Below are 13,275 nucleotides of genomic sequence, written 5' to 3'. Positions count from 1 at the left end.
AAACAGCATTACTTAAAACATCATCTCCTGAAATACATAGCAGACCATGAGAGTAAACAGAATCAATTTTACTTGCTATGTATTCGTTATGTGTAATGAAATCTAATTATCCAATCTCTTGATTCTTTCGAGACAACTGCACCAGTATTAAATTGTTGGCTGGTAAGTACACATTAATGTTTATTTTGGGTTAAAACGAACAATACAATTTGATGTTGCCATTGTCTTTAACTAGGCTATGAATATACAATATGTGCATGTCTAAGATCTACTAAGTACAACACAGCAATTTCCTCCAGTTGGAATAGTTAAAATTGACTGCAACATTTTACTGTGAAAAGATGATCTGAATTGAATATCTCTTTAGTAGTTCATTTAAATATGAAAATTTCCTACCTCTAGATTCCTTTGAGCCAGCCGCACCCATTTTTAGTCGAGGATTGATAATGAACTGATGTGTGAGTACACAGTCACAGCTAAAGAAGCCGGCTTCGTGGCGGAGATCGTACGTGGCTGCCAGGTACGGCTTCACCTTCTGTTGATCCTCCTCCTCATCGGCTTCCGAAGCTGAAACAGGAAAGTATAAAATGTTATTTGTGAAAGTTCTTAGGGTTTCAGATATTTTGAGGTTTACCTATTTTAAGGATTACGTTGACCAAGTTGTTAAGGTGTCCTGATATTACCACAAGCCCTCCACCTCTGCAAGGTTGAAACCTATGTGAGGCAGTTAGCTAGGTATTGACTATCAGTCAGTCATTTTTTTATACTGTAGTTTTCCCGCACATCTTAAACCCGGCTTATAATTAAACTTTCTTATTTTTTAGCCCTGCTTTCACCATCATCAGATGGTGGGCTATTCAAATCGCTTTTCGTCCGTGGTCTGTCGGCTGTCCCTCCGTCCATTAACAATTCTTGCTACCAATATTTCTCAGAAAGGACTGAAGGGACCTTTCTCAAATTTCACATGTAGGTTCTCCTACGACCCTAGTTGTGCATAATGCATTATGGGACCAATCTGTCAACAAGATGGCCACCAGGCAGCCATCTTGAATTTTGATAGTTAATGTTTGTTACTGCTATTTCTCAGAAAGTACTGGAGGGGTCATTCTCAGATTTCATATATAGGATATACTAGGGTCCTACATGTTTATGTGCATATTGAATTTTGGGACTAATCAGTCAACAAGATGGTCGACAGGCCACCATCTTGGATTTTGATAGTTAAAGGTTATTACCGCTATTTCCCAAAAAAGAACTGAAGGGACCGTTCTAAAATTTCATATGTAGGTTCCCGTAGGACCCTAGTTGTGCATATTGCATTTGGGGACCAATCGATCACTAAGATAGCTGCCACGCAACCATCATGGATTTTGATAGTTAAAAAGATTGTTACCACTATTTCTCAGAAAGTACTGAAGGGATCGTTCTCAAATTTCATATGTAGTTTCCCTTTGGGCCAAGTTGTGCACATTGCATTTCAAGACAGATTGATTAACAAGATGGCAGACAAGCTGCCATCTTGAGTTTTGATAGTTGAAGTTTGAAAAGTAGAGAAAAGATCCCTCTTTCAATTGTCAGACATAGATCAATCCCTCTGGGATCTCTGGTTCATTATTCTCATGGCATCAAAATATACTTCCTATCGGTTATTTTCATTTTTTCAAATATAACAGCAAAACTTACCATAATGCCGTATAATGAATTTTTGTTTGTGGGTAAAACCTACTGGATACCTACCATCAGATAAGTCAAGATGTCTTTGGCCAATGTTCACATGCTTGTCAAGATTCCAGGAGACCTCTTCATCAGCCTCGGGCAAGAGGAGAGGGTCACATGTCCGGCTCTCATACAGATCATTTAGCAGCATCTTCTGGTTGACACGGCGACACAAGTCTTCGATACTTTTCCTGAAGTAGCTGAGAAGTGTGCGATGTTCTATCTTCTCTTCATTGTCTTCTTTACCAGTTTCCCTGTAAACAGTGTTATTCACTCTCCTTACCATTTCTATGCCCAGAAGACCTTACCATATTTATATTTGTTTATTTACAACTAATTGTAAATTCCCAACAGTCAAAACAACGACAGCCATTTATTTTTAGACAATCCCAGGATCTCTTATCATAGTGGCTGCCTCTAGAGGAGATTTTAACTTCAGAGCCGAGTTGTTCGAAAGCTGATTGGACTAATTACAGGTTAACAATGATTTTCGAATCAAGATAAAATTATCACTTGTAAAAGAAACTTCAAAAATTTTTAAAAAATTCTGAAGTATTCCATTCTTTACCTACTCTCTAACAATAGAGAAGATGTAATCACAAAATTGGCAGCAAATAAGAAATGAAAACTTTACTAATAAAGTGATTAAAATAATCATATTTTGAACAACTGAGCCCAGGTTGGGAAGAAAATATCCAATATTGTTAAAATGTTGAGTATTGTTTATGCTCTGTCGGAAGGAATACTTTGCTAGGTGAGAGCAGACTGTTTCAGACAAATATGAATCATAAATTAAAGTCCAAAGGAATACTTTGCTAGGTGAGACCAGACTGTTTCAGACAAATATGAATCATAAATTAAAGTCCAAAGGAATACTTTGCTAGGTGAGACCAGACTGTTTCAGACAAATATGAATCATAAATTAAAGTCCAAAGGAATACTTTGCCAGGTGAGAGCAGACTGTTTCAGACAAATATGAATCATAAATTAAAGTCCAAAGGAATACTTTGCTAGGTGAGAGCAGACTGTTTCAGACAAATATGAATCATAAATTAAAGTCCAAAGGAATACTTTGCTAGGTGAGACCAGACTGTTTCAGACAAATATGAATCATAAATTAAAGTCCAAAGGAATACTTTGCCAGGTGAGAGCAGACTGTTTCAGACAAATATGAATCATAAATTAAAGTCCAAAGGAATACTTTGCTAGGTGAGACCAGACTGTTTCAGACAAATATGAATCATAAATTAAAGTCCAAAGGAATACTTTGCTAGGTGAGACCAGTCTGTTTCAGACAAATATGAATCATAAATTAAAGTCCAAAGGAATACTTTGCTAGGTGAGAGCAGACTGTTTCAGACAAATATGAATCATAAATTAAAGTCCAAAGGAATACTTTGCTAGGTGAGACCAGACTGTTTCAGACAAATATGAATCATAAATTAAAGTCCAAAGGAATACTTTGCTAGGTGAGAGCAGACTGTTTCAGACAAATATGAATCATAAATTAAAGTCCAAAGGAATACTTTGCTAGGTGAGACCAGACTGTTTCAGACAAATATGAATCATAAATTAAAGTCCAAAGGAATACTTTGCTAGGTGAGAGCAGACTGTTTCAGACAAATATGAATCATAAATTAAAGTCCAAAGGAATACTTTGCTAGGTGAGACCAGACTGTTTCAGACAAATACGAATCATAAATTAAAGTCCAAAGGAATACTTTGCTAGGTGAGACCAGACTGTTTCAGACAAATATGAATCATAAAGTAACTAGGCAAGAACCAGACCTGGCGTGGAAGTAAATATCGACACCATCCTCCCCAACCTGCATCAGTAACCAGAATTTCGGGACCGGCTGCTGTCGTCCACTCAGGTCACTGTACGTAGCATTGTCATCGTCTGTATCACTGGAATCTCCTTCGTATCCTAGCAACATAAAAGTAGTCAAACAATATTATAGTCTTCTTCAATCCCAGAGCATTACAGTTTTAATAGTATAGATAACGTTTACACAAGCTGTATACCAGAAGCAAATTCATACCAAAATGATAAATTTATTATATCTTTATATATATATATAAAGTTATAAAATTATTTGTTTGTCAAGCTGAATTTGGTTATGTGCTCCAAGTTTCCATTTTTCAGAAGTCTACTGTATAGTTGGTAATATTTGCGAGTTTTTTTATTTCGCTAAATTCACGGATCCATTAAAAATCATGAAATCTTATACTTCACGAAATTGATCAAATTCACGGTTTTACATATCATAGCCTGTCGTCTGAACAACGCTTTACAATCTACGAAGATAATTTGCGAAAATTAACCCCTACGAATAACTTCAAAACAGTAAATCACAAAATTTTACAACTCTAAGGGAGATAATGGTTACAAAAACCTCTGATGAATTTTAAAAAAATGTTTATGAAAACATATGTCAGTCTAGCTATGGTTATTTGATCAATGCAAGTATCCATTTTTCAAGGTCTATCTGTACACAATATCAGCTGATCGTAATTATGACAGTAATTGGAGCCTTATCATAATCTATAACTGACAAGGAGCAAAGATTCTCGTATCTAGAGCATCGACTATGAAAATTATGTTGATCTAGGATTCCGTCTTACCGATATCTGTGTAACTGCCCCTGGACGATATCCATGATGGCGTCTGTGGCAGTGTTGAATGTTTACTCATAGGAGTGCCCTGACCTGAGGGAGCTGACGAGTGTCGCAGTCGTCCGAGGGACGGTAGCTGTGGGGTCCCTGACACACCCTTTATGGGTGACATGGACAGAACTGTCATAGAGTCTTGTCGTTTGAAAGGTTCAACGGAATCCTCAGTCAGAAAACCTGCAAAACTAGAGGACTTTTTCAGTACAGCCTGTCCGATCTCTTCACCCAGACTCATACTTCGCTTGGCAGACTTCACTGGAGGGGTCAGTGGAGTTCGTGGAAAGTCCATTGGGCGGTCACGGTTAAAATTCAACTCCATCGGAACTGGGAAGCGTGACCGTGACTGCCGTTTTTTGTTTCCTTTAGCTGTCCCTTCAATTATATCAATACCCTTGGCTTCTTGAGGTTCAGTATCTCTCATACCATCACTACCACTCATGTTTGGAGACTCCACCTCGAGCGAGGTTCTCCTGGGATCCTCAGGAGTGAGAAACAAAGGTGATACATACGTCGTGAGAACTTCAGGTGAATCGTCTAGGTTCAGCGTGTTGTACATATCTGCCTTCAGCTGATTGTTCTGTTTGGCCGGAGTCCCTTCACGACTTAACTCCACCAACGCTGTATTTAAAGCTTTAGCATGACTCAGATTAGTCATTGTCCGTCCTCGCACTACATAATAATAATCTTCCTCTTTCATCAGTCGGTAACCAAGGTAACTAAGTCTCTCAAATTCCTGAAATAGGTCAACCCCAAATAAACGGTACTGCATAGCAAAGATAGCATATTGAATCTTCCAACTGGGACTATAAAAATATAACAATCCGTAAACAATGAAACATCATCAGAAATTATAAGAATCGATTGAAAAGTCTTTGCATAGAAATAAGAAAATGTCTTGAAATTAATGCACAGCTTCAACTATGGTTTTGAACAAGAACATCTTGTGATATTGTAATGTATTGTTCCAACAGCTGATAAACAGATCTTATCATTTCAATGACAAGATCAGTGACATTTGATTTCAATCTAAATCATAATTTTTGTATCTATTCTGATATACATTGCAGACATTTAAGATTTTGAGGTTTCATACACTGAAAGGGAGTATTTTATTCACCTCCTTGAACTTGAGTAGACTGTGTTCTGATCCATACACAAAGCTTAGTTTGACTTTCTCAGTAGCACAATTTGGTTTCCCCATCTCCGCAGACAGACGGACATGTTCTGTGACAAAATGGAGGGCATCTGTCTTGATTGGCTGGAGGTGACGCAGGGCAGACACGATTTCATCCTTAAGTAACCATTCAATCTACAGACACAAGTGATGAATTTATTGTAATTATACTGCTCCTGATGATCAAAACATTACACATCCTACAGATAAATGTAAAATTATATCCTTGATTTCACTAAATAGCCTGAATTGGCAGCACAAGGGATGATTTTTCTTCAACAAAGTTGCATTTCATGTTTAATTTGTCCTTATGAAAAACATTCAGAAGGAAGCCCTCATCCTTCAATATAAAAGTAAATTCTTTAATATTGTTAAACCCAACAAAACTGTAATATATATAGAGAGAGTATATGTCCATATAATGTTTAATGGTTAATAAAACTGTGAGTTACCTCCTCTTTACACTTATGGACAGCGTGCTGCTGTAGTTTGGGCAGGTGAGCTATAGGGTCCTGTAACTGGCCGACATTGCTGTGGAAACAAGCACAGGAATCATTATGTCTTTACATTGTAACAGACCTACTATATAGTTAAGTGATAAAACGGAAAATGTATTTTAAACCTTGCATTGATTCCCTTATGATATTTAACATCTAAAAAGTCTGTAAGACCTAAATGGCTCCACCTCCATATGAAAACAGAAACTGATGCTGTGTAAGATGGTGGCGGCTACACAATTTTATATGACCTCTCCCTTCTCATTTTGTGGACTGTAATGTGATATCCAGATTCTAGATATCAGATTTTTATAAGAATTTTATGATGAACAATTTCAGCATACTTAAACCTGAACAGAACCTGAGCCCCCTGTCTCTCAACTAGGATACTGAGATTCAGCATACTTACATCTGAACACAACTTGAGCCCCCTGTCTCTGAGCTAGGGGAATGAGAATGTCGGCCATACTTACACCTGAACACAACTTGAGCCCCCTGTCTCTGAGCTAGGGGACTGAGATTCGGCCATACTTACACCTGAACAGAACTTGAGACCCCTGTCTCTGAGCTAGGGGAGTGAGATTCGGCCATATTTACACCTGAACAGAACTTGAGCCCCCTTGTCTCTGAGCTAGGGGACTGAGATTCGGCCATACTTACACCTGAACAGAACTTGAGCCCCGGCCAGCCTCTGTCTCTGAGCTAGGGGACTGAGATTCGGCCATACTTACACCTGGACAGAACTTGAGCCCCGGCCAGCCTCTGTCTCTGAGCTAGGGGACTGAGATTCGGCCATACTTACACCTGAACAGAACTTGAGCCCCGGCCAGCCTCTGTCTCTGAGCTAGGGGACTGAGATTCGGCCATACTTACACCTGAACAGAACTTGAGCCCCCTGTCTCTGAGCTAGGGGACTGAGATTCGGCCATACTTACACCTGAACAGAACTTGAGCCCCGGCCAGCCTCTGTCTCTGAGCTAGGGGACTGAGATTCGGCCATACTTACACCTGAACAGAACTTGAGCCCCCTGTCTCTGAGGCTAGGGGACTGAGATTCGGCCATACTTACACCTGGACAGAACTTGAGCCCCCTTGCTCTCTCTGAGCTAGGGGACTGAGATTCGGCCATACTTACACCTGGACAGAACTTGAGCCCCCTGTCTCTGAGCTAGGGGACTGAGATTCGGCCATACTTACACCTGGACAGAACTTGAGCCCCGGCCAGCCTCTGTCTCTGAGCTAGGGGACTGAGATTCGGCCATACTTACACCTGAACAGAACTTGAGCCCCGGCCAGCCTCTGTCTCTGAGCTAGGGGACTGAGATTCGGCCATACTTACACCTGAACAGAACTTGAGCCCCGGCCAGCCTCTGTCTCTGAGCTAGGGGACTGAGATTCGGCCATACTTACACCTGAACAGAACTTGAGCCCCGGCCAGCCTCTGTCTCTGAGCTAGGGGACTGAGATTCGGCCATACTTACACCTGAACAGAACTTGAGCCCCGGCCAGCCTCTGTCTCTGAGCTAGGGGAATGAGAATGTCGGCCATACTTACATCTGAACACAACTTGAGCCCCCTGTCTCTGAGCTAGGGGACTGAGATTCGGCCATACTTACACCTGAACAGAACTTGAGCCCCGGCCAGCCTCTGTCTCTGAGCTAGGGGAATGAGAATGTCGGCCATACTTACACCTGAACAGAACTTGAGCCCCCTGTCTCTGAGCTAGGGGACTGAGATTCGGCCATACTTACACCTGAACAGAACTTGAGCCCCCTTGCCTCTGTCTCTGAGCTAGGGGACTGAGATTCGGCCATACTTACACCTGAACACAACTTGAGCCCCCTGTCTCTGAGCTAGGGGACTGAGATTCGGCCATACTTACACCTGAACAGAACTTGAGCCCCGGCCAGCCTCTGTCTCTGAGCTAGGGGACTGAGATTCGGCCATACTTACACCTGAACAGAACTTGAGCCCCCTTGTCTCTGAGCTAGGGGACTGAGATTCGGCCATACTTACACCTGAACACAACTTGAGCCCCGGCCAGCCCCTGTCTCTGAGCTAGGGGACTGAGATTCGGCCATACTTACACCTGAACAGAACTTGAGCCCCCTGTCTCTGAGCTAGGGGACTGAGATTCGGCCATACTTACACCTGAACAGAACTTGAGCCCCCTGTCTCTGAGCTAGGGGAATGAGAATGTCGGCCATACTTACACCTGGACAGAACTTGAGCCCCCTTGTCTCTGAGCTAGGGGACTGAGATTCGGCCATACTTACACCTGAACAGAACTTGAGCCCCGGCCAGCCTCTGTCTCTGAGCTAGGGGACTGAGATTCGGCCATACTTACACCTGAACAGAACTTGAGCCCCGGCCAGCCTCTGTCTCTGAGCTAGGGGACTGAGATTCGGCCATACTTACACCTGAACAGAACTTGAGCCCCCTTGTCTCTGAGCTAGGGGACTGAGATTCGGCCATACTTACACCTGAACACAACTTGAGCCCCGGCCAGCCTCTGTCTCTGAGCTAGGGGACTGAGATTCGGCCATACTTACACCTGAACAGAACTTGAGCCCCGGCCAGCCTCTGTCTCTGAGCTAGGGGACTGAGATTCGGCCATACTTACACCTGAACAGAACTTGAGCCCCCTTGTCTCTGAGCTAGGGGACTGAGATTCGGCCATACTTACACCTGAACAGAACTTGAGCCCCGGCCAGCCTCTGTCTCTGAGCTAGGGGACTGAGATTCGGCCATACTTACACCTGAACAGAACTTGAGCCCCCTGTCTCTGAGCTAGGGGACTGAGATTCGGCCATACTTACACCTGAACAGAACTTGAGCCCCGGCCAGCCTCTGTCTCTGAGCTAGGGGACTGAGATTCGGCCATACTTACACCTGAACAGAACTTGAGCCCCCTGTCTCTGAGCTAGGGGACTGAGATTCGGCCATACTTACACCTGAACAGAACTTGAGCCCCCTGTCTCTGAGCTAGGGACTACTGAGCTAGGGAGCTAGGGACTGAGATTCGGCTACACCTGACAAACTGAGCCCCTAGCTAGGGACCTTCGGCCATACTTACACCTGAACAAACTTGAGCCCCGGCCAGCCTCTGTCTCTGAGCTAGGGGACTGAGATTCGGCCATACTTACACCTGAACAGAACTTGAGCCCCCTTGTCTCTGAGCTAGGGGACTGAGATTCGGCCATACTTACACCTGAACAGAACTTGAGCCCCCCAGCCCCTGTCTCTGAGCTAGGGGACTGAGATTCGGCCATACTTACACCTGAACAGAACTTGAGCCCCCTTGTCTCTGAGCTAGGGGACTGAGATTCGGCCATACTTACACCTGAACAGAACTTGAGCCCCGGCCAGCCTCTGTCTCTGAGCTAGGGGACTGAGATTCGGCCATACTTACACCTGAACAGAACTTGAGCCCCCTGTCTCTGAGCTAGGGGACTGAGATTCGGCCATACTTACACCTGAACAGAACTTGAGCCCCGGCCAGCCTTACTGTCTCTGAGCTAGGGGAATGATACTTACACCTGAACACAACTTGGCCTGTCTCTGAGCTAGGGGACTGAGATTCGGCCATACTTACACTGAACACAACTTGAGCCCCCTGTCTCTGAGCTAGGGGACTGAGATTCGGCCATACTTACACCTGAACACAACTTGAGCCCCCTGTCTCTGAGCTAGGGGACTGAGATTCGGCCATACTTACACCTGAACAGAACTTGAGCCCCCTGTCTCTGAGCTAGGGGAATGAGATGTCGGCCATACTTACACCTGAACACAACTTGAGCCCCCTGTCTCTGAGCTAGGGGACTGAGATTCGGCCATACTTACACCTGAACAGAACTTGAGCCCCGGCCAGCCTCTGTCTCTGAGCTAGGGGACTGAGATTCGGCCATACTTACACCTGAACAGAACTTGAGCCCCCTTGTCTCTGAGCTAGGGGACTGAGATTCGGCCATACTTACACCTGAACAGAACTTGGAGCCAGAACTTGAGCCCCCTGTCTCTGAGCTAGGGGACTGAGATTCGGCCATACTTACACCTGAACAGAACTTGAGCCCCCTGTCTCTGAGCTAGGGGACTGAGATTCGGCCATACTTACACCTGAACAGAACTTGAGCCCCCTTGTCTCTGAGCTAGGGGACTGAGATTCGGCCATACTTACACCTGACAGAACTTGAGCCCCCTTGTCTCTGAGCTAGGGGACTGAGATTCGGCCATACTTACACCTGAACAGAACTTGAGCCCCGCCAGCTCTGTCTCTGAGCTAGGGGACTGAGATTCGGCCATACTTACACCTGAACAGAACTTGAGCCCCCTGTCTCTGAGCTAGGGGACTGAGATTCGGCCATACTTACACCTGAACAGAACTTGAGCCCGCCCCTCTGTCTCTGAGCTAGGGGACTGAGATTCGGCCATACTTACACCTGAACAGAACTTGAGCCCCCTTGTCTCTGAGCTAGGGGACTGAGATTCGGCCATACTTACACCTGAACAGAACTTGAGCCCCGGCCAGCCTCTGTCTCTGAGCTAGGGGACTGAGATTCGGCCATACTTACACCTGAACACAACTTGAGCCCCCTGTCTCTGAGCTAGGGGACTGAGATTCGGCCATACTTACACCTGAACAGAACTTGAGCCCCCTTGTCTCTGAGCTAGGGGACTGAGATTCGGCCATACTTACACCTGAACAGAACTTGAGCCCCCTTGTCTCTGAGCTAGGGGACTGAGATTCGGCCATACTTACACCTGAACAGAACTTGAGCCCCCTGTCTCTGAGCTATGGGAGTGAGAGTGTCGGCCATACTTACACCTGAACAGAACTTGAGCCCTCTGTCTCTGAGCTAGGGGACTGAGATTCAGCCTCACTGGAGGTAGACAACATCCTTTGATACGCGGGCTTGGTTTGCATGTCAGAGTCAGATTGTAGTGTTAAACAATGGAGATCAAAGGTTATTTTAAGGTCACCCAGTTGTAACTCCATCGGATCTCTTGTTGACTGTTCCTTCTCCTCAGCAATTAAAATTTCATCTGGGAAAAAGAAAGAAGGTTCTTAAACAGATATTTCTTCCAAGTGCAGTGAAATAGGTTATAACAGGAGGCGAGACATAAGTGGCGGCTTAACCCAGGTTCAAACTAAGGACCAGATGCTCTATCAACTGAGCTACCTGGTTACAGATAATCGACCTAGACAGATGCTACTACAAAATAAAACCTAATTCCATCAAGTGATACATACCTAGACATGGGATAAGAGTCTGGACTGACACATCCTTGTACTGCATGCGGCTCTTCACTGTACAAGTAAAGTGGACAAAGAGGGGACCTGTATTGTTACTGTCATCGTCTGCCAGTTCAGGACACAAGTCTTCCTCAGAGCCAAACGATTCATTAGAGTCCAGGGTAGTGGCCATCGAACTATGATCAGCATCGTCACTCTTGTAGACCAACAGAAATCCGTCCTCCTGCTCCGTCATCTTAAAGCTGAGGTCATCATCAATGGAGGGCACCAGATCTGAAAAGAGGTCAAGGTCATAGTCAAAATCAACGAAGGGCACCAGATATAAACAGAGGTCAAGGTCAAAGTCATAACCAATGATAGGCACAAGATCTAAACAGAGGTCAAGTTCACTGCCATTACCAATGGTGAGCATCAGATTAAAACAGAGGTCAAGGTCAAAGTCCTCACCAATGAAGGGTACAAGATCTAAAATGAGGTCAAGGTCATATCAAATCAATGGTATTAAAGTGGGTAAAGGCCAGAAAATTCATGAATTGTTTAAAATGATAGTCAAGGTTACAAAAATAGAGAACACTGTCTCCAAATATGTGAAGGTCAGAAATTTATAGTTTCAGTGTCTCAAATTGGGTCAAGGTCAGAGTCAGTAATACATGCATAGTAAGCTGTAATAATGTTCACCTATATTTACTCAATTGATATTTCTATAACCGTATTTCACCACAAATAAGATCTCCCACTCAGAAAAGAAATAAAGATAAAAATTGGTTGGGGGGTAGGGGGGTGTTTTTATTTGCAGATAATCCCATGTAAACATCAATCTAGTAGGTAACCATTTTGAACAAGTACACTTTTGACCATCTGTCATGTGTTATAGCAGATATATAATATAACATTCAATGTGTCGTAAGTTGATAATAAAGACGCATGAACAAATTCAATCAAATTTTATGAAAAATTAAAAACTATAAACAATACCAGTAGCCTGATATTACACAATATATAATAATAAGTTGATTGATCTTGGAGCATTCACATTTTACAGATGAAAGATTTAGGGTTGAATTATACAGTTCCTGTATCCTACATCCATACATAAAACTAATTACAGTAGGCTTACCAATAGTAGGTCCCTCTGTATGTTCATCCATGTCTTTTTCATCAGAGTCCATCTGAAATGAAAAAGCAGAAGTTCCACAACATCTTCATTAATTACATTATACATATGTAACACTAATTAAGGATATAGTGGAAGTAGTTGGAATGTGTTAATTCCAAATAAATTATCAAAAACTTTTTCATTTTTTAATTACAACAATAAAATAAAATCAAGTCCCCCACCGGTTGAAGCTAAAACAGCAATCGTAGTTTCTATTCTATGACTCAGTGTAGTTGAAGTTGTAGTTAGGGTAGTTGGGGACGAGTTAGAACTTACTGAGCTATCCTGTGGTACTGACTCGGGGCAGTAGAAGTAGTAGTTAGGATAGTTGGGGACGAGTTAGAACTTACTGAGCTATCCTGTGGTACTGACTCGGGGCAGTAGAAGTAGTAGTTAGGTAGGTAGTTGGGGACAAGTTAGAACTTACTGAGCTATCCTGTAGTACTGACTCGGGGCAGTAGAAGTAGTAGTTAGGATAGTTGAGGGCAAGTTAGAACTTACCGTGCGATCCTGTGGTACTGACTAGGGGCAGTAGAAGTAGTAGTTAGGTAGTTGAGGACGAGTTAGAACTTACTGAACTATCCTGTGGTACTGACTCAGGGCAGTAGAAGTAGTAGTTAGGATAGTTGAGGACAAGTTAGAACTTACTGAGCTATCCTGTGGTACTGACTCAGGGCAGTAGAAGTAGTAGTTAGGATAGTTGAGGGCAAGTTAGAACTTACCGTGCGATCCTGTGGTACTGACTAGGGGCAGTAGAAGTAGTAGTTAGGATAGTTGAGGACGAGTTAGAACTTACTGAGCTATC

General features: G+C 43.3%; 1 protein-coding gene across 1 annotated transcript in view; it reads right to left on the bottom strand.

The window, feature by feature from the left end:
* Nucleotides 1-13,275, bottom strand: part of LOC138326533 (KICSTOR complex protein SZT2-like) — a 142,195-nt gene that overhangs the window by 61,468 nt on the left and 67,452 nt on the right. Inside the window, 9 exon segments of the mRNA XM_069272632.1 lie at nucleotides 397-567; nucleotides 1,738-1,970; nucleotides 3,505-3,643; nucleotides 4,342-5,122; nucleotides 5,507-5,698; nucleotides 6,016-6,094; nucleotides 10,884-11,103; nucleotides 11,312-11,587; nucleotides 12,432-12,483. Of these exon segments, the coding sequence (XP_069128733.1) occupies nucleotides 397-567; nucleotides 1,738-1,970; nucleotides 3,505-3,643; nucleotides 4,342-5,122; nucleotides 5,507-5,698; nucleotides 6,016-6,094; nucleotides 10,884-11,103; nucleotides 11,312-11,587; nucleotides 12,432-12,483 (2,143 nt within the window).

The sequence above is a fragment of the Argopecten irradians genome, chromosome 6, assembly GCF_041381155.1.
Source record: "Argopecten irradians isolate NY chromosome 6, Ai_NY, whole genome shotgun sequence".
Classification (NCBI taxonomy): domain Eukaryota; kingdom Metazoa; phylum Mollusca; class Bivalvia; order Pectinida; family Pectinidae; genus Argopecten; species Argopecten irradians.
This window is presented reverse-complemented; position numbering and strand designations above follow the sequence as displayed.